Source organism: Lutzomyia longipalpis, chromosome 2, assembly GCF_024334085.1.
Source record: "Lutzomyia longipalpis isolate SR_M1_2022 chromosome 2, ASM2433408v1".
Taxonomy (NCBI): domain Eukaryota; kingdom Metazoa; phylum Arthropoda; class Insecta; order Diptera; family Psychodidae; genus Lutzomyia; species Lutzomyia longipalpis.
The window spans coordinates 36069394-36089851 of NC_074708.1; the positions used below are offsets into that span (position 1 = coordinate 36069394).

Sequence of the window (20458 nt, forward strand, 5' to 3'; positions counted from 1 at the left end):
TGCGTCTATTTAATTTTTTTGTCTTGCATTTTGGATTGAATTGTGGCTGGAAAAATTCATTGATTTATTTCTTTTTCAAATAATTCTCTTGAATGAAAAGTTTGATACGAAATTTAAGGATAAACATTCATTGTAAAAGAAACTTTAGGGTCTTCATTGTTAGGAATTTTTCTTTTTCTATGTCTTAAGATTTCAATACTAATTTTCATTTAAAATAGTTTTTAAAGAATAATAAGAAGTATTTCATTTTAAGATGATTTGTGTTCTCCCAACAGTTGTAAAATTTCATTCTCTTAATAAAATATTCCATTTAAAATTCAAAGAAAATGAAATCTTAAAGGGAAACGACGGATTTGTTTTAGTTTGGTAAAAGCTCAAAATATCATATTTTCCAGTGAGATAGAGTAAGGGATTCTAAGAAAAACTTGTAGAATGAAAAATTTCTATTAAATTTAAAATTAAATTTCCATTATTTTGAATTTTTCATCAACATTAGGCTTTCCTCATTATTTTTGAAAAATTAATAAAATTGTCTTGCAGTTGACTTTTATTTTTTTATATTAAATAATTATTATTTCTTTATAAGTATTTTTAAAGAAATATTTAAAAGTGTATGTGACTAATAAGAACCAAGAATACGCTTATAAATTAATGAAATAAACTTTTCCAATTTATAAAATAGTTTTAGAACATATTATATACATAAATCTATATAGAGAGAAAAGCTCTGCGTAATTTTTCTTTCTTACTAATCCTGAAATTAAAGCAATGCTGCATTCCCTTAACTGCGATTTGCATTTTTATACAAAAAGAAAGAGATAAAAAAGAATAAAAATGTGATTTTATTGCAAACAATTACTTTACAAATATATCTGCAATATTGGCAATATTTTTATTTCTAATAAAATAAAAAAAGAAAAAAATATTACTTAACACCACACATATTTCTCTGTAAGCTTAGATAAAGTCGTCAGTCGATGTTCAATAATTAAATCCAAGAAATAACAATTCAAACTTATCCAAATAAGTTATTTCCAAATTTATTTAAAAAGAAGAAACAAAATAAAAAAAATAGTTAAGGTCGCTAAAGTAGAGCATATCATCCATAATAAATTCTACATAGAATCCTTTCTTCTTTTTTGTAAAATTGTAGAAAGTTTTAGATAACATGTACAAAAATAATTTGCGAAGAAATCTTAACATCTTCGCGTTAAAATTCTGCCAACTGTAGAACTTTTTTTATTCAATTTCAATGCTTTTAGCCAACGAAGATAAATTCGCAAGAACGGACTGCATTACTCCCCCACAATTTCTGTATGACCCAAAAATAAATTCTAATAAAGTGAATTACTGCATTAATTTATCGAGGAATCTTTTTACTTTTTTTTTGCAAAATCTTATCATTGAGCGATGTTTCAGAATGATTTTTGAAGGTGGACTAAAAGGAGAAAGAAATATTTTTTTGATATTTCATAGAAGCCAAAGATTTTTAAGATTTAAGATAAATGAATAAAAAGTTCAAAGATGACATCAGACTTGGTGAAAATTTCAAAAAATTCTTTAAAACTCATTAGAACTTTACATAATAAAGGACACAAGGGGAGTTTATCTGAACAAAACTATTCGAATTCGCCGAGGAAATTTAAATATAAGTCTAAGCCTAAAAATGTTACGCTCAAGCATAAAAGCACTTAAATCAAACAGACAAGTTAGTAAGTTCAAGCTGAGGAGTTCTAAATTCAAGCTAAAGTATGGTAAATTGAACCCAAGAAAAAGACTTAATTTAAGCCGATAAATATTTGGTCTTCCTATTCAGTCCTAAAATAGCACAAATTGAGGAACAAAACTTTAAAAGAAAATCATTAAAGCCTAAAAAGGACTAAATTCGAACCAAAATGTCCTAAATACGTTTTTGGATTTTTTTTAAGGTTTTCAGTTGTTCGGTTTTAGCATAGAAATTTGTGTAAAGTCAAAATATTTAGATCTTCGGAAATATTCGTATGATTCAGCAAATAACTCATATTTGATTCAACCGACTCAACAATCATTGATGTATTACTTCGCCTGGACAGACAATTATTATTTTCCTATTAGCAATAATATTTCTCAAGAACCAAAAAATGGATGATTTCGATAAAATTCTGGAAAAATCCTGTGTGTTAGCTGGCGTAGGTTTGCAATAAATCATCACGTAAGAAAAAAAATGCCTGCAAACGGTGAGTTTATTTTTGGGGGGAGGTAAAAGATAAAGCCGATAGGATCCCTCAGACGGAGAGACGATAAGACCCATGCAGAGAGTTACTTTTACTCACGTTCAACCACACAGTTTAACTCCCGTCACCGCCGTATCAAGAACACAGAGAAATTTTTTCTAAATTACCTGCAAAATATGGATAAGAAAAGTTCAGCAAAGAGCGAAAGTAAAAGCTCCACGGATGGTGTGAAAGCTCAGAAAATGCCGGAAGTGCAAAAGGAAGTTGTTGAGCCACCTTGTAGGAAAGTTCATGTAATTTTCGGCGAATTCTGTGCGTAATGGTGCAGTTCTTAAGAACTTTTTGATTTTTTTTATCTTGTAGATCCCAAAGATGTTTAACGTGATAAAAGCACCAACAGTTTGCCCACCTGGCCAGCGTCTTGATCAAAAAGGAAATTGCCGACCGATGTTCTGAATTCATTTTTCTTATTACATATTTAACATTTTTTTCTTGTATTTGTACATAAATGACGTCTTGAATAAATTTTTGCGATAGTACCCAAATGTGGTTTTCATGTTGCCTCACCTGTGGGTGCGATTAGGTGGGTTGTTTTGTTTTGAGTCGTACAGTGTCTTATCAAAATTCTTGGGAAAAGCGCAACAATTCACAAGGAAAGTATTTCAATATGGGCTCGTCACTAAAACCTCTCTGAACAAATATAAGCCGGAAATTTGAAAGCCCGGAAAGAGGCGCGGGACGCCATAGTTTCAACAAGACGGTCTCGTCCCTTATCGAATCGCCAGCACTCCTTATCGTTCCCCTCACAGTGAATGATTGCCTCAAAGGTGAGGGTTTGTGTGATAAGGAATCACAATAAAACAAAGCGATCTTGTCGTACGACCTCACAGTTGATTGTGCGAAGTTGCTGAAGAAGAAGTGATTATATACAAAGTTTCAGGTGCTCCAAAACTTTCCCCTCAAAAGCTATCGCTATACCTACAATGGAAAGCTCAAAGAATGAAAGTTCAACCCCAACACCAGCAGCAGTTGCATTCAGTCCAGCTGCCTTTTCTGCTGCTTCTTTCACAGTTCAACCAACAAATACGACAAAAATGGTAAAGAAATAAATTTTTCTTCACAAAATATTTCCATTAAAAATTTCGCAGAGTTGTTATCAAATGAATTTCTTCATATCTTTATAGCAAAAAGCCAAACCGAGCAACGTAATCAAGTCTCCAAATGTTTGCGAACCCGGCTATCGCCTCAATTCACGCGGGGAATGCAAGCCCATCTTCTAAAAAAAAGGATCCTCTGGGATCCTTTTCCCCCTGACACCGAGTCAACGCGTGCTTCCCACCGTAGACGACGCAGAAAAGTTCTTTTTTCTTCATCAACAAATTTTTTTTTAGTAAAAATGCTCAAATTTTATAAATTTTGGCGAATCTTTTATCTTTAGGGCGCGCGATTGGAGGTGGAATGAAGTTGGTTAGAGCTTAGATAAGATTTATAAGTATTGTCTATTATATAATCTCACTTTTTTTGCTTTATATCTATTGTAAACACATGAAATTGTATTAAATTGATGTTTAACAAATTAATAGCGTGTCTCTTAAATGCGATTCTGTCACACAATCTCCCCTTGAATGTGATTGATGGCACACAGACAGCACCAGATAAATTCATGGAATCATGCTAAACTCATTAGAGGATTAGCCTCATGAACTACATTACACACACTTTACTTGCTGAATTATGCTTTTCGGGGAAATGCAGGGAATTAAGGTAAATCTAATGATAACTCTCTATTAAGAAATAATTTGAAGGAATTTTCTGATTGAAATTTAAATTTTGAGGAAAAAGTTACTCTTTAACATATCTACAGGCGCAAATGTTGAAGATAAATCCACTTGTCTTTATCAAAGTTGTCAAACGTGAGACTACTGATAAGAATTTATTGAACATCTTGAAGTTTTATTGTTCTTTTTAGTCTTCTTCTTGAGAGGATTTCTTTGAAGAAAAAAATTAGTTCTCGATTAATTACGACGGAGTTAAAGAAGAAATTTAATCGAAACTTAATATCTTTGTGCTTATCAGAATATAAAACAGCAGATGGGCGTCTATTACAGCCATTACAGCCTAATATTGAAGAGCTACTTAAACTTTCAATCCATTCCCATAATTGAGAGGCCAAATAAATAATAATAAATTTACCAAATAAATAATTGAAAGAAAAGTGTTTTAAATAATTCTTTTAATAGAAGAAATTGAAACTTTGTTCAGTTTTCACTTTTTATTAAGCTTTTAGTTCGAAAAGTCTGAAATTATTTTAAAGATATATAAATTAGGACTTTGAGCATTTTTTCATAATGTCGAAAATAATTATTATTAATACCTAATATTATTTTTAATCTTTTCAATTTCTTTTCATGCTATTCTCTAATTTATGGCTAACTCTTTGATTTAAAAATTTTCTAGTAACCACAGATTTCTTTAGGCTAGTACGAGGTAATAATGCATTATAATTATACTTCTAAATAAAAGCTTGAACAATTACCTACAAAGTACGATTAAGAACAAATTTTATCGCCGGATTTAATGTAATTTCAAGCACAGAGATTTCAAAAAAAAAAACTTTAATTCTATTATGAATAAAGTTTAATTCAATTTAGTTCTTAATTCTTTTTTTTAATTAAAATGATTTAAAACATTTCTCCTTGAAAGAAATTCTTTTATGATCTGTATCAAAGTGTTCCAGCAACTTATCGTCATTTAAAATTTAAAGATAAGATTCTGCTGGGAGACCAAAATTAGAAACAAATAAATCAATCTTAATGCAAAATTAATATTTAATTAATTCATTGCGACGGATCAGATGATTACCTTTTATCATTTTCATTCTTTTTTTTCAAATAAAAAGCTCCTAAAAGTACTTAAGAGGTACATATATTGTTGAGCTCAGGGGGTAACCGACTATGCTTAGAATGTACCGCGAGACAGCACCGCGAGTGGCAAGAGTGGCAAGAGTGGCAATGAAAAAGTGGCAGGAAGTGCACCGCGAGTGGCAAGAGTCGGATACCCCCTGGTTGAGCTTTTAAGCCATAAGAGATGAAAGTTGTGACCAATCTTTTGTAGTCTTGAGAGCTTTTGAAAAAAAGCTGATTAAGTAACTTCAATGTGCTTTGAGATGTTTTTTTCTTATTTATTAGTATGTATGAAAGTTTAGAAAGTCTTTAAGGTGAGCTTTCAGAGCTTTTTACAGGTGTTAAGTAGTGATAAAATTAATGCAGATATTCTGAATAAAAATCTCTTTATTCTTCATGATATTTTGGCATCAGAAATGAGAGATTTATTCCTATATAAAGCCCCTGAAAAATTAAACTCTTTCGTAATATATACAAAAGCTCTTAACATAGCTCAAAGCTTGTATGTAGTAATGAAGGTATTTCTATAGCAAATCGGTGATTGTTGATTGTTGATCCAAGTCGATTATCCTGAAGCATTTAGTTGGTGTTCCACTTCGTGGCCAACACCAAGTATTGTAATCGTCGGAAAAACTGACCACCTCAGATCGGGCTCAAACTTGGTATGAGCACGTTTCAGACAACCCACATTCCAAAAATGGTGGTGGAAAATTTTTGATCCGGCCGGCCTGCCGGCTGGCCGGCCCGCCGGCCGGCCGGCCGGCCGGTCGCCCAAACTTTGCCTTATAGCTCAAGAACGGTAAAAGATAGAGACTTCCGGTTTGAAGTTCTCTATAGAAATGTGGGTGTAAATTTTTATTTTTTTGTATTTTCAAAATCCAAGATGGCCGCCGTCCGCCATTTTGAAATAGTGTCAATCACTTCCCTTAGAGCTAGAGATCTGAAATTTTAGTATGTTGTAGAGCTCAGTGAGACGTTTTCATCGATAACTCATACTTTAAAATCGGTCAAGCGGTTTAGCAAATATGGTGGCCTAAAGCAAAAAGTGTTTTTTCAATATAACTCGAGAACGGCTTGACCAATTTTAATCATCTTGGTATCAAATGAAAGGTATTGAGAAGCCCTACAACTGTCTAGAACATTTCAAGTTTCAAAAACATCCGCAAGAGGCGCTAAAAACAAAAACAAAAATTGCCTAACTTTAAGGGGCTATATCTCCCAACATCTGTTATCGTTTTCCTTTAAATTTTGATATGTTGTAGCCTGACTCAATATCTTTTACCAGTCCGAAAATGAAGAAAATCTATGTCGCCGTTTAGAAGATATAGCCATTTGAAAAATTCTTGAATTTGAAAAGTTCTAAGAGCTATATCTCTTGAACCGCTTGACCGATTTTGCTCATCTTAGTATCAAATTAAAGGTTTTGCAAAACTCTACAACTATCTAAAACATCATAAACTTCTAAAACGATTCCTTCAAGACGAAAAATGCCAAAAAAAAATTTTGTGATACAAAAAGTCGCCATTTTGTGTTCTGGAGGTGACCTTGAAAATTATTGAAATTTATGTCAATTTATAGCCTGTTTTAATACCTTTCCAAAACTAGTCAAGAAATTTCTATAGGTCTTATAGAACCAGAGATATGACCATTTTTATCCATCAAATTGCCGAACAAACTTCTATACGTTGTGGGACACCAACTCTTATAACTGGACGCGTTATGATTGACTTTTTTTTTAAAACGAAAAGCTGAAAGTTTTTTCCTTTCGCACAAGAGTTTCTCTATTATGAGCTTTACAATAAAAATATAAATCTTTGAATCGAACTAATAGGCTTTCTCTTCTTTAATGGATATTTATTCATCAGATTCATTAAAAAACCCACTGAGAGGTGAAAAGCTCTAGCCCTAAATTGCTCTTTAAATCCTTAGAGTAAAGACAGAATTTATGCTGAATAATTGCGAAAGAAAGAAGCTTTTTTTTTCTTTAAATTCATAACAGAAAGCTTTCTTTGGTCATTCCCAGAATAATTCAATCAAATGAATAACTCATGACGCAACAGAAATACATTTTATTCACTAGAAAAAAGCTCTCTACGTTATCTATAAACTAAAATGCTTACATTTGGATTAAATATCAATTGATTCTCAAGTTGTTTAAGGTACAAAGATTAATTAATAATATTTTAAAGGAAACAAAACGTTCCTGTTGAAACATCTCCTTTTCACATCATCCTTCAGCTCAAAAAGGTTCGTAAAAGATCACAAATGGATGACTTTTGGGGAGGTAATGGGTGCAGTAGCTCTACCACATATCCCTGCAGACTCCATTGTGATCCAGCAGCTGACCATCAGGACACACGTAGGGGGCCTCAATTACGTTGATCTGCAGAGAGAGAACGCAGAAAGTGTTTATTTCGCCGCATTTTTCGATATTTCGTCTACAGCTGCGATAATTTAATCCTCATTCTTTGATGATAAAGCCATGGCGGCACATAATCCTTGCGGGGGATTTAGATAGCATTAAGCTGTATATTTTTTGCGCTAAAACTTAGGGTGAATTTACAATTTTTTCTTTTGAAAGTCCATTCAAGAGGGAAAATTTCCCTAAAAAATCATTTTATTTCAAAAAAAATTTCTTTTGAAACTTTCCAGGAAAATAATTTTGTTAAGAAATATAGAAAAGCTTCAAATTAAAGCTTTGAGCTTTACAAGCAAAGAGCAAGGATTAAAACTCACTAAAAAAATTAAAGAGGACTTACCTGATTCTTTGGCTTATTTGTCCCAACTTTGGATCCCCAGGAATCAGATCCACTCCCACTCTGACGTTCAGGACTCTCCTCGGGAGCTTCAACAACTGGAGGCTCCTCCTCAGGAGCCTGAACTTCCATCACAGGAGCTTCATCACCCTTTTGCTCGCCTGAATTAGCTGGCAATGCAGCAACAACCGCGAAGATCCCAAAAAGGGCAGCAAAAATCCAAAAGGTCTTCATTTCTTTTGTTCACCAATCACCAACTTTGTGGACAAAATTCGCGCAATAAGATCAATGTGAAAACTTCCCACAGACTGGATTAATGTGTCCAATGGGCGTTTGTATTTATAAACATGCTTGAAAATCTTTAAAAATCCCTGCAAATGTGATAAGACAGCGAAATTTCTATATCACGAACCGAAGCTATCAGCAGCTGAGTCTATCACAGGTAGGTTTTACCTTTTTTCCCGCCACTTTGATCAAAAGAAGCGTCACACTTGAGCGCGTATCTTTCACCTGATTCATGATTCTCTTTCATTTTAAATTAAACACACATTTTTCCCTATAGAGGAATGACGATGACTCTCATGATCCTCGTGATGCGACAAGATTGCGAAATAATCTTCCAGCAGCGAGTTAATTTTGGAATATTTTTTTTTTTCAAAACAACTGCATAATGCTCAATTGATCCATATTTAAGTTTTTAGATTTTGAAATATAAAATTAATTGAATATTTTTTAAGAAATAAGTTTGAAATATAACGAACAATGCAATAAATACAGTCTAAAGATTTCTTAAGATTTTTTTAAAGAATTTCTTAAACGAAAGTTAAGATTTCTCAAGTCAGGTTGAATCGGGCTAAATAAATATTTTTCAGTAATTTTTAGGAATCTCTATACCCAAAGTTGACTAGGAAAAATCATCGAAAAATATGCATTTAGTTCGATTAAAGAAATTGAAGAAACTGACTTAAGAAATGTCAAGTTTCACTTGAAAATACTACAAAAAGCTCAAGTTTTTCTTTAAAGAAAACTTAAAATATTCTTAATGAATTTAAAAAAACAATCCTAAGAAATCTTAAGACTATCTGATTAAATTTATAAAAAGTAGAATAAGAAACCGATATTTGAATATTTAAATTTTTTAAATCATTTTTCTAGTTGAGAAACAAATATGATTGAAACCATAAATTGATATAACGTTTTATACTTTTTATTATGATAAGACTAACAAAGAATTATAAAGCTTAGCTTAACATTATTCTTGCATAAAGTATTTTTTTGGCGTATAGTAACAACAATACTTTTCCGGATTTTAAGTCGGTTAAAAATGGGGTTCTTACCCAGAAAAACTCACGTGAGTTTTTCTGGATGAGAACCTCATTTTTTTAACCGACGAAAAACCCGGAAAAGTATTATTATTCTTGCACATCAATCCTCTTCGTCTTGCTGGCTCTTGCATTTCCATGCTTTAAAATTCTATTTTTAAAAAAGGAATGGTTTTCCATTTCAGAATATGAATTATCTGCTGCTCTGACGACATTTTCAAATGCTGTTAGCAAATTCGTCAATTTCATAAATGTCTCTTTAGGCTGAGAAGACCGGCTAACGCCCGTCCATGAGAACTTAGAGAGTACGTCATTAGTGAAGATTTTCTTGCATAGAAAAAGCGCAACCTCTATACCGTTCTGTTTCCCACTTTTTCCAGTGTGTTCGACCATTTTTGCATGAAAATATTTTTGGAATTCGTCATTTTTCAGTTTCTCATTAAACGCCACAACCTCTTCACAAGTTTTAAGTGGAAGTCCGTCAATCGGTGGCAGAGTGGTGGTAACCAAAGACTCCACATTTGACTTTTCATCTTTGTCTCTTTGTTGAAGTGCAAGCGAGCGGTCAACTTTGGCATGCAGTTCATTAATAGATATTTCTTGATTTTTAAGAACAACCATTAACTCGTCAAACTTTTCCCTCGTAATGTAGTTAGCTAAAAAAGATATTAAAAAAAAAATTAAAAAAGAATCATTTGGAAAACTTCTAAATCATATTTCAACACCCATAATGCATTTTACCTGACTCGTACTCAGGTATCCTCAGAGTAATTACATTTTTTGCTCTTCCTGTGTCATTTTCCTCAAAATTTTCCGAAGAAAAGGACATTTCTGATATTGCTTCCATTTGTTCATCGTCAGATTTGTCGAACTCATCTTTAGCTTCCTCACCGTCATTAAAAAGAATTTCATGACGGGTCTCTTCGGGTAGGTCACACCCACGATTGATATTTGTTATCATGGAATTAAAATCCTCAGCTTTTCGCAATATCCCAAGAAGGGCCGTAAAGGCTGCTAAAGATACGTCATATTCCGCTTTCCATGCTCGAAGATCATCCAAAAGGTTCCCAAGAGGATTAATAATTTCCTCATTTTCCTCCTCTTTACATGAATAGTCATCACAACCAATATTTTCAAAGATATCTGAAAAGGTAATGAATTTAGAGATTTAAAGTAAAATATAAAAAACATTCAACTTACTGTTGACCTCGTTGACCTCATTATTTTCTTCCGGTGGTTCTGTTTTTACATGTGGATGTTCAGATAATGCAGCAACAGCACTTTCATTTGCACTTAGCTCTTCATTTTGCTTCTCAATCTCAAATTCTTTTCGCTTCATTTTAACGTTTTTTTTTTGTGAAAAATATATAAAACACGCGTTTAAAGATTTGCAAACCTTTACAAGATTTTAATTGTTGTTTGCAACAAGCAAGCTATCAGCTGATTCCGATCCGAAGACGGCCGAAGTATGACATTTAAAGATCGTGAAAAGGGCAGAACTTGGAAAGAAATTGGTCGGATTGTCGAAACAGTGTGTTTGTGGGGAATAACGTCCAGCACAAAAAAATAAAAGAAGTAGAAGAAGAAAATTGTCCAGATCATGGAACTTTTTGTAAAGCTTTTCCACTCAATTTTAATAAAAAAAATTATATATAAATTTCTATTAAAATTTTATTTCAATTTAATTTACAATTCAGGTGTTTTACAAGTCATAAAATGTAGAAAATACATGAAAATTTGTCAGAGGTACAAAAAATTTTATAAATCATCCCCTCCTCATGATTCTTCCCCTAATTCCTGGGAGGTGGTCAGGAGGTCAGCTGATGGTTCAGTTGAATTTTCTGGTTTATTTTCTTCTGATGTTCCCGTTGAGAGCTTCTCGGTTGTTGTTTGTTCCTTAATCTGCTCTTTTGTCACTTCCTCTTCTGATGAACTCGTCGATGATGAAGAACTTGATGAGGAGGAGTCATCATTCACTCCATATTCCCCATAGCCGTAGGCAAATCCGTAGCCAAAGTAGATTTTAGGTTGTGGAGGGTAGTCTTCGAAATTCTCTTGAGGAATCTCTGCAGTGGCTGCTTGTCCTGCATCAGGTGTTCCCGCGTTAGGTGATGCAGCATCAGGTGATCCTGTTGCGGGATAGGGAGCCAAGGGAGTGGGTGTAACAGGAACAGTCGGGGCCACATACGAGACATTTGCAACTGGTACCCCAATAGCTTGTTGAATGGCCGTTGATTCAGCCTTATCATCGTCTTTCCCGCGATCTCGATGGTCGTAGATGTGAACTTCACGTGGACCCCCATAGCCATAGCCACTGCCGTATCCACCCCCTCCCCAGCCACCCCCACTGAGGCTCCTTACGGTGCCGTACAGCGCAACACCGGTTAGAATGTTTGAGAGACTGAAGAGGGATGATTTGGGCTTCTGGTAGCCACCATATAGTCCACCACCACCCATCATTGGAGCTGCTGCCATTCCCCCAAATCCTCCCATTCCTGCTCCTGGATAGTAGGCAGGACCCCCCATTGCATAGGGCGATCCCCCATGCCCAGCATACCCACCATGACCAGCATAGCCTCCATACCCGGACGACATGTGTGGATTGTACCCATGCGTCTGCCCACCAAAGTTCGTTGGGCCAAGTCCGTAGAATTTGGACGAATCTGCAGCATGATTCATCTGTGGTGCAGCATGCTGCTGATACGGAGAGTAGCTCTGAGAATAGTGCCCCTGGCCATGATTTAGGGATGAATAGGGTGGTGGATGGGCATTCTTTGGGGAATAAGCAGGTGGTGCTGCTCCCACTGAGCATAAAAATAAAATAATTTGTTGAAATGAAAATGATGATTTTTCATTTTTTTGTGTGCAAAATGCTTATTCATCATTAAAAGCACTTTAAAAAAAAAAGAAAAGCTCTGGCGTGAAAATCTTTCATTTCGTGATGGAAACAATTAAGCAGAATCCCCTCAAACACGTGGATTCTTTTAATTTCAAAGAGGAAACGTAAAATTAAACAATTAATTTCAACAATGTAACCTAATGGATTATATGTGAAAGCTCTTTGCAGAAAATTGCATTGAATTTCCTCAGCTTTTCGTAGTTTAGAAGATTTTGATTTATTAATTTCCTTTTAAGCTTGAAAAATCAATCAAGAAATAGGTCAATTTTGTATATAAAATATCCAAAAAGAATTTAATAGGAATTTGTGATAAGAAAAATAAATCATTTTATGATTTTTATCGGCATTGTATTTTAGTATTTTAGACTTTACGCAGAGGTGGGTTAATGGCCTGAAAGCTTCTCTGTATTGTGGTTAGTCAGAAGGAGGCCAATGAAGCTAAATACTTTATACTTTTATTGATTTTTATCAGTTACTTTTGCTCTTTGATTTCTTTTCTTTTTTTTAATACAGTGCCTTCCTTTCACAACGAATAGTCAATTATTTATTGATTTCTTGGGCATCTTTTATGTAGTTTCCGTTTCCTTAAACTTGAAAGCTTTAAATTTGTTCATAACGTCTTTTAGTTTTTCAGAAGAATATAGATCAAGGGGTGTTTATCTGAGTGAAAATCTACGGATTATTCGACGAGATTCGGATCATTCAAAATTCTGATTATTCGTCGAGATTAGGATTATTCGTGAAGAGTCAGATTATTCGAAGAGAATTTTATTATTCGTCAAGATTCAAATAATTTGGATTAGGGTTATTCGTCGCAATTAGATTCGGATAATTTGGTAAAATTTAGTGTATTCGTTGAGTTTTGGATCATTTGTCAAAATTCAGATTCAGATTATTCGTCAAGATTCAAATTAAAATCTGAATCTTAGCAAATACTCTGAATCTTCTCGAAGAATAATCCGAATCTTGGCGAATAATCAAAATTTTGACGAATAATTAGAATTTTATTGATAAATAGTTAAAATTTTAAAAATAATCTGAATATCCTCGATGTATATCATTCGTCAAGAAATTTCTGATTCTTCGTCAAGATTCTGATTATTCGAAAAGATTCAGATTATTCGTCAAGGAAATTCGAATTATTCGTTAAAATTCAGATTATTTGTTGATGGATTATTCGTCAAGATTCGGATTATTCTTCGTTAAGATTCAGATCATCAGGAAAAATTCAGAATATTCGTTGAAATTCGAATTATTCTCAAAATTCGAACTATTCGTTAAGAAAATTCAGATTGTTCGTTGATATTCGGATTATTCAGCAAGATTTGGATGATTCGGTAAAATAAATCGAAATATTCGACAGATAAACACCCCTTGATATGGTTAGAGCTTCAAGTTTTTAAAGCTTCAAAGCTCATAATTCTCATTTTGATTTCGTTTAAAAAATTGAACTTAAAGCTCCACAAAGCTGCATTTTTTTCCTTTCAATTTTAAAGCACAAATTCACTTAAGAAAAGGCTAATATTTCCACAAAACACTCACTTCCTGGATAGTAGTGACCTCCACTGCTCCCGGCTCCTGGATAGGGTGGAGGTGGTCCCACTGGGGCACTCGGATTCTGTCGTCCCACATTCCATCCAATGGGCTGTTGATTTGTGGCTGCTGGTGCTGCTGCTGCGACATTTGTTGCCTTTTTCGGTGCTTCAATGGGCTTAGGTGGTGCTGCTGCTGGCTTTGGTGCCGGTGCAGGGGCGACGTGATGATGCTGCTGCTGCTGGCTATTCCTCCCCGAATGGGATCGCCCACTTGACGATGATTTTGTCCGCCTACCAATGCTGGAGCGCTTAGCTGTGGCACCCTGAAGTGCCGCCAGCAAGACACTCGTCATCAGTAGGACCTTCAGGTCAATCCTCATTGCACTTTATCCTCTTTAAAACCGTCCTCTTGTACGTTTTTTGCTCTATGTCCGTTCACGATCGCGCAGCACAAAAGACTGCGCACGACGTATTTTTCTCCCAAGATCATCGCCTCAAGTGAATTATTTTGTTAAGCTCAATAAGCTGGGAGAGACATCCGGTCATTCATTGTGATTGGCATGTTCAGGGCTCTCGTCGTGAATGGGGCAATCTCTTCCCATCACAAATGGCTAAAACTCAGATTTCTCTCCACTCTCTTTGGAGAAACTTTTGGAAGCTTTTTTTAGGGATAAATTCACAGGAAAAAAGCTCAAAAGCTTCATCAAACTCCAAACTTTGGCACAATGAGGGAGATATTTTCCTTTTTTTTATAGAAATAAATTCCCTTTCTCATGCAGCAGCAGAAGAGTCAAAACTCTTGCTTTTCTCTGTGAGTTCAAAACACCATAAATCCTAACTATGTACAATAAGACACCAACTATATTTCTCAACACAAATTGTATGTAATACGATTGTGAGCAATTTATCACTTTAGCAAGTGAATTTATTGCGCGATGTTTTACTCACAAATAAGCTCTCCCCGCATACCTTAAGAATGTTATCAAAGAATCTTTTCAAATATATTTTTCATATGAAAATTCTTGAAAGAAATCATTTCCTTTTTTTTCTATTAAAAATTTTGATTTTTTGCATAAAAATTCGGCTGATTTTCATCGTTGAAATTTGATAAAAGTTCAAACACTCTTAAAAGAAAATTGGCTAAAATAACAGAAACAATCAGGGAAAATGGACTTTAGCTGAATATTTCAGTCATTTTAGCGGATGTTTTAAGCTAAATTGACAAAGAGAATCAAGTGATTCAATGAAAGGATTTTTAAGCTGAATAAAATAGTCAAAAGACTAAAGTTATTTAGTCAAATATTCAAAGCAGTCAAACCTACAGAAGGTAACCGAAACTCTTACGCGCATTGCGTGATAATTTTTCACAAAATAAGCAAATTCTTTTGCTCTAATGAGCTTTAATTGACTCCTCAGTACTCCCTAAGAAATCTTTTGTCTAATTTAAAACACACAAATAATTCTTAAATGGAATTTTTGATAATTTTTTTAGGTTAGAATCGTCAAGAGCCTAAAAGAGCCTCAAATAATGCCTAAAAAGGACTAAATTCAACCCGTAAAATAGCAAATTAATGCTAAAAAGTAGTAAATTGAACCAAAAAAAAACTAAGTGAGTCTGGCGTAAAAGTTTTGATGTCAAAAAGAAGAAAAAGTCTCCATCCAGTAAGCGCTAGAAAAAGAGATTTTTAGCAAGAAAATCGCAACATAAGCCTCAAAGCTTTCAATGCGCTTTTTTTAAACCCCCCTACCCTGTAGGTCTTTGGTCAATCATGACCATTGTGACCACAGATCTTTTTTTTTACTATCAAAACCAACTAGTCTCCTTCTCTAGGGGGGTGATTAAATGACGTCGAAGGAACCCTGTTATTGCGCTTTCGATGCGCTCTGCATCATTTTCAGTGAGCTGGGGGAGTTTTTATTAGAGAGATAAAAAAACTAAATTCAAACTGAAATGTTTAGCTGTTCGGTTTTTATCAAAAGATTCATGTGAAATCAAATAGTAAAAACTTCGGAAATATTCGGATCGGATGATTCACTTGAAAAAACCTAACTATTCGCCAGATAAACACCCTTTGTTTTCCGTTAAATTAACAAAAGTTTTTTTAAGAGTGATAGTTCAGGACAAATAAAAAAAATCTCTTCTCTTATTCACAAATTTTACTTTGAATCATATCCGGCTGCTGGTAGGGAGGAATTTAGCCATGAAGAGCCTTCTCCAGGATTGCATTGAGTGACATCGGTGCCCAGGTGCTGAGATTCCCATCACTCATCATGATCACAGATCTATCGATGTAGCAAAACATCTTCCCAATGCGATACACCTGCTTCCCCATTTCCCTCCTCCCGGGCATTGGGGCAAAGATAATCCCCCGTTCGGCGCACTTCTGCAGCACCAACTCCTTGAATTCCATCGCCACCGGTGGCTGCAGTTGCAAATCCAACAGCGATGGGGGTGGCGGACAAACTGGGGGACCTGTGAGATCAATCGTCGGTATGGCTGTCTCAATGCCCATCATGGGAATTGGTGTTGCTGTGGCACGATGCATAATCTCCAGAGCACGCCGGAAGTGCTCCTTGATCACCGTCTGCTGCAGCACCTCCTCCGAAAGCATATTCTTCCATCCAGTATACCATCGTGACACTTGATCCAAGTTTGGGGATTGATTGAGCCAAATTACCAGTGTCTGCATCCATTTGGGGAAGAAATACTTATCCAGGATTTGCGCCATGGCCACTGAACTCAGTAGCTCATGCCATTCCCACACCTGATTCCATGGCTCTGAAATGTCAAAAAAAAAAAATGAAAAAGAAATCTAGTAGGCTGTGGAAATTTGTTTTGAACATTTTTCTTTGAGAAAATTTCCCAGAAAACTCTTCAAAATTCCCAGAATGAAGATAAAGAGGAGCATCGTGGAGCGCCGGAAGAGGGAAACAGCCACCCACAAAATTCGCAGTACAATCCGGAAGAAGAAATTCACAGTAATCGATGAAGATGGAAATGGTGGACAAATCATTCGGGAGTTTACAATTAAATATTCAGTCAGTACGAGGATTCCCAAGGGAGCCAAAAAGATGACAGCTGGTGGTTCCAAGGAGCAGAAAAATGTAAAGAAAATTAATAAAAAATAAACTTACCTAAATCCTGCTGAAGAGGGTTGACTATGTAATCCGTGAGAACGCTCTGGAGCTTTGGGACGATACTCTTGAGGAGGAATGCCTGAAGATCCCCATCGGGGAAGACTCCCTTCCACGGTAGGAGCATAGCACGTGCTGAACGATCCTGTGGCACCCAGGAGATCAAGGCTTTAGCCAATTTCTCTCGTATTGTCGCATAGATACTCTCCTCCATTTTAGCTCCGAGTAGACTGGACCAGGGATGAATCCACACATGGATGGGGAGTGTGTCTGTGAGGGGATCCCATGCCTCCACTCCTGCCTGAAGACGCGGCAGAACAATCTGCTCGAGAACACTGTCAAGTACCCAGGCGGGGAAAAGTGGCGCCCAGGCGTCCAGGAGGGCAACCATTGGCTGGTGATGACGTGAATCCCACTGCCCAGCTGCCTGCCTAATAGACGGCACAACTCCAGACCACACCAGGGAGGAATAGGGGCTGAAAACACTCCTCGTCTCCCCGGAATGAACCTCCAGGATGCCCTTCCACCGCCTGATAAGATCAGTGTGCCGTGTGGGCTCCTCCAGTGGACGCCAGAGCTTCAAGTGATTCGCCACAAGGGGAGCAATGACCCCCGTAGCGAGATCACACAACCCAAACTCCCGGTACTCTCCCGGAAAGTCCATCTGCAGCGTCAGGAAGCAACGTTCTGCTTCATCCAGGGACAATTCCCCATCTGGAGCAACAAGCTTGCCCACAAGCATCTCAACTTGCTCCAGCGTTGAAATATGCTTCTCCTCCAGTTCTGCAATCTTCCGGAGATTCTCCTGATCGTGCAACAGTGTAGCTTCCTTGTCATTAGCCCCACGCTGACTCCTATCAATCCGGATGATGTCCTGCTCACAGAGATCCACAATTAGGTTAAGATTGTGCATCAATTCCGGAAGAGCGAAATTTGTGGCTTTCTTGGGAGCTTTTGGGTCATAGAGTGCTTCATCGGCTGCCTTTGTCTGCCCCAGGGCGTGATACCCACTCAAGACTCTCTTCTCCGGCCCTGTCATATCAATCACCGTCACATTGCCCAAATTGCTGGACAGCCGGTCAATCAGGGGTCCCTTTTTGCCCTTCTCAATCACATCCTGGGCACTCTTGTAAACATATCGAGTTTTCTTTGCCTTCGCCGTATCATCCTTCCGCCACTGACTAAGTTTCTCCCGAAATTCCTTCTCTTCCTTCTCATCCTCATCAACCTTCTTCACTTGCTTCTGATCCGCCAGTGAGGCGGCCTTTTCCGGTCCATACGCCCCAATAGCGCCTCTGCCCTTGCGTACGTGTGCCTGGACAGGTGTGGAGATTCCCTGAAGACTCTTTCCCAGTCCCATGCCAGGTTTGTAGCCCATCTGCAGCAGAAGCTTTGCCCCAATTCCTTTTGTGTGCTGTTCCCATTTCCCAACATTCCCGGACAAGCCTTGCTGTGGCCCAGCTGCTCTCCGGAATCCCGCCGTGGTCTGCAACGATGGTGCCTCTCCGTCGGATTCACTTGACGTATAAGCAGTACTCGCCCCAAAGCTCGGACGTGCATCCTCCTCTTCAGATTCCTCCGACTGTGCTTCCTTCTTTTCCTTCTTCCCAGATTGTTGAACACCTCCAGCAACAAAATTAACCGGAGCGGAATAATCCTTCTGCCTCCCTTTGCGAGAAAATTCTGGAGCTCCCTCATTATCACTGTCATCAGCCCACATGCCTGGAAAATCCCGGAAAAATGATGAATAAAAGAATTTTGGGGAAACATTTGACGACTCACCATAGATTTGCTGATTTTTCGTCAACTTCCTTCGACGATTGGGATTAAATTCATTGTCCAGGTCGTAGTCCGTCACCTCGAACTTCTCGTACTCATTGTCAGACATTGTAGATGCTGGAAACTGCACAGAATCTTTAGAAAATCTTATAAAATCACTGAGAAACGATTTGTTTGTTACGAATGTTTTGAAGACGAATAAATTTGAGGTTATGTTCTGTTTAGAAAATGTCGTAAGAAATTCCACACTCTTCTTGACAAAATTCTTAAAGGGATTCTTATTAGAACCCTTGAAGCAGGAAGATAAAGAGATCCAGAAATCATCAAAATTGTCTAGCTAGCAGGACGTTTTTTAGAAGGAAATTGTGAGAATGTTCGTTAAAAGAAAACCTTTTTTAAAATGATTTAAAAAAATAAAGAATTTGTAGGATTAAAAAGCACAGAATTCTTTAAAGAAGTTGATCTTTTCCAGATTTTCCGGCTTTTTCGGGATATTTTTGCGTTTCTTTTCAAATAAAAAAAAATTTTAAAGCAAAAGCGTTCCTATCCTAGAATTTCTTCTAATATCCTCTGAATTTTCTCGTTTTCCTTGATTTTCCAGCATTTCCACAATTTTATTTTGAAAAGTAATTTGTCGATTGAATTTTCCATTTTATTTATACATACATCGATAGCCATCGATAGTATTGGGAAAACTATCGCGGTCCCTCGATAGTCTCTTCCCACCCGCGCCGCGCCGATATGTTTCTAATTGCTGTGACTATCGATTTGTAAAACATCGATAGTTTTTGCATATTTTCTCAAGAAGAAATAGACTGTAAGACTTGATTTTCCTTAATTTTCCCCACAATATTTCATGAAAACTCCTGAATTTTCTCCGTGAAGGGAAGCAAGAGGAATAAAAAAGAAAAATTGTAATTCTCTACCACCTTTACCATGAAATTAGCTGCATTTTCGCAAAAACCGCTGACAGTACGAAAAAAAAACCGCGCGCGAGAAAACCGATAGACGCAGGAGTGGAGTGAAAAACTCGAAATTTTCCTTATTTCCACTGTATTTTCATTCAAAATAAGTGATGCATTTCTCAGGAAAATGCACAGAGTTGTGATTTTAGGGAAAATCCGAAGAGTTTGTGAATTCAAAAAGAAATACGGATAAGATCAGGAAAAAACAGCTGGAGGTCGAACCGAAAAAAAAACCGCGCGCAAGAAGAAGAAAATCGACAGACGGAGTGGAGTGAAAAACCATTGATTTTTCTCTATTTTCATTGAATTTCCCATCAAAATAAGTGAGACATTTCCCAAATAAGTGCATAGTGTTGTGATTTTAGGAAAATTCAGTTGCGGAGAGCATGAAAAAAGTGGAAAAATTGAGCATTTTCAGTTGATATGTTTTTCGGTTAGAGCAATTTAGTGAAAAATGATTGTGTTTATGCGTTGTGCGTGATTGTAGCGCCCCAAAAAGGTGATCAGGAAGTTTCAATCGGTGGTGTTTAGGCAGGGCAGACTCTAGCATCATCACTGCAACTCCCGGAAATGGGGATTACGCTTCCATGAGGGTAACAACGAGAAAGTTTTCAACGCTTTCTTGCTCCTTCAAAATGACGCCATCGTGAAAGTTGCGACGAGAACAGAATGAGAAAATCCTGAAAATTCGCTTCAGGGAACATCTAGCTGACCTCCGAATAAAGAAAAGGGGCAAGTTCTTTTCCATTATTTCGCTGAGGCTTCCTTAATTTAAATCATTCCCCATATTTATGCGTTTTTTTTTTTCAAAAGCTCCTCTCTCCTGACCGTTTTGAAAGTTTACGGGAGCTTTCAAAAGTTAACTATTCACATACGCGGACAGAAATTGACCCAGTAGCGCATTTCTTTTCTCATATTTCATTTTATTTCAAATACAATATAATTTTAATT

The 20458-nt window shown here is 36.4% G+C and overlaps 4 protein-coding genes and 2 long non-coding RNA genes across 7 annotated transcripts; 2 read left to right on the forward strand and 4 right to left on the reverse strand.

Moving 5' to 3' along the window:
* Positions 1-2077: 2077 nt before the first annotated feature.
* On the forward strand, positions 2078-2752 carry LOC129790513 (uncharacterized). Its single transcript, XR_008750572.1, has 2 exons — positions 2078-2506; positions 2577-2752. It is a non-coding gene; the product is annotated as an uncharacterized LOC129790513 (long non-coding RNA).
* A 29-nt stretch (positions 2753-2781) lies between these two features.
* LOC129790512 (uncharacterized) lies at positions 2782-3793 on the forward strand. The gene is made up of 2 exons (XR_008750571.1): positions 2782-3310; positions 3398-3793. It is a non-coding gene; the product is annotated as an uncharacterized LOC129790512 (long non-coding RNA).
* A 3377-nt stretch (positions 3794-7170) lies between these two features.
* LOC129790511 (uncharacterized) lies at positions 7171-8185 on the reverse strand. Its single transcript, XM_055828018.1, has 2 exons — positions 7876-8185; positions 7171-7499 (listed from the first exon to the last, which is right to left on the reverse strand). The coding sequence occupies exons 1-2, from the start codon at positions 8104-8106 to the stop codon at positions 7419-7421; spliced, it is 312 nt and encodes a 103-aa protein (XP_055683993.1). The 5' UTR covers positions 8107-8185; the 3' UTR covers positions 7171-7418.
* An 872-nt stretch (positions 8186-9057) lies between these two features.
* On the reverse strand, positions 9058-10642 carry LOC129790499 (uncharacterized). 2 transcript variants are annotated; one of them, XM_055827998.1, is made up of 3 exons: positions 10395-10642; positions 9936-10337; positions 9058-9850 (listed from the first exon to the last, which is right to left on the reverse strand). In XM_055827998.1, the coding sequence occupies exons 1-3, from the start codon at positions 10531-10533 to the stop codon at positions 9285-9287; spliced, it is 1107 nt and encodes a 368-aa protein (XP_055683973.1). In that variant the 5' UTR covers positions 10534-10642; the 3' UTR covers positions 9058-9284. The 2 variants fall into 2 exon arrangements, with proteins under 2 accessions (XP_055683973.1, XP_055683974.1); XM_055827999.1 differs by having other exon boundaries at positions 9058-10337.
* Positions 10643-10847: 205 nt separating this feature from the next.
* LOC129790494 (shematrin-like protein 1) lies at positions 10848-14164 on the reverse strand. Its single transcript, XM_055827992.1, has 2 exons — positions 13636-14164; positions 10848-11998 (listed from the first exon to the last, which is right to left on the reverse strand). The coding sequence occupies exons 1-2, from the start codon at positions 14006-14008 to the stop codon at positions 10971-10973; spliced, it is 1401 nt and encodes a 466-aa protein (XP_055683967.1). The 5' UTR covers positions 14009-14164; the 3' UTR covers positions 10848-10970.
* Positions 14165-15767: 1603 nt separating this feature from the next.
* Positions 15768-18760, reverse strand: LOC129790488 (septin-interacting protein 1). The gene is made up of 3 exons (XM_055827987.1): positions 18546-18760; positions 16764-18485; positions 15768-16407 (listed from the first exon to the last, which is right to left on the reverse strand). Exons 1-3 carry the CDS (start codon positions 18649-18651, stop codon positions 15824-15826), a joined length of 2412 nt encoding a protein of 803 aa, XP_055683962.1. The 5' UTR covers positions 18652-18760; the 3' UTR covers positions 15768-15823.
* Between the last annotated feature and the right edge of the window lie 1698 nt (positions 18761-20458).

What these genes read in the sequence shown, in the direction of transcription:
- LOC129790511 (XM_055828018.1), bottom strand. Translation starts at nt 8,106, where the DNA reads ATGAAGACCTTTTGGATTTTTGCTGCCCTTTTTGGGATCTTCGCGGTT. An exon ending in CAAATAAGCCAAAGAATCAG is followed by an intron (nt 7,500 to 7,875) that starts GTAAGTCCTCTT and finishes CTCTCTCTGCAG; the next exon opens with ATCAACGTAATTGAGGCCCC.
- LOC129790499 (XM_055827998.1), bottom strand. Translation starts at nt 10,533, where the DNA reads ATGAAGCGAAAAGAATTTGAGATTGAGAAGCAAAATGAAGAGCTAAGT. An exon ending in TGAGGTCAACGAGGTCAACA is followed by an intron (nt 10,338 to 10,394) that starts GTAAGTTGAATG and finishes TTACCTTTTCAG; the next exon opens with ATATCTTTGAAAATATTGGT. An exon ending in GATACCTGAGTACGAGTCAG is followed by an intron (nt 9,851 to 9,935) that starts GTAAAATGCATT and finishes TATCTTTTTTAG; the next exon opens with CTAACTACATTACGAGGGAA.
- LOC129790494 (XM_055827992.1), bottom strand. Translation starts at nt 14,008, where the DNA reads ATGAGGATTGACCTGAAGGTCCTACTGATGACGAGTGTCTTGCTGGCG. An exon ending in AGGTCACTACTATCCAGGAA is followed by an intron (nt 11,999 to 13,635) that starts GTGAGTGTTTTG and finishes TTTTATGCTCAG; the next exon opens with TGGGAGCAGCACCACCTGCT.
- LOC129790488 (XM_055827987.1), bottom strand. Translation starts at nt 18,651, where the DNA reads ATGTCTGACAATGAGTACGAGAAGTTCGAGGTGACGGACTACGACCTG. An exon ending in GAAAAATCAGCAAATCTATG is followed by an intron (nt 18,486 to 18,545) that starts GTGAGTCGTCAA and finishes GGGATTTTCCAG; the next exon opens with GCATGTGGGCTGATGACAGT. An exon ending in CCCTCTTCAGCAGGATTTAG is followed by an intron (nt 16,408 to 16,763) that starts GTAAGTTTATTT and finishes TTGACATTTCAG; the next exon opens with AGCCATGGAATCAGGTGTGG.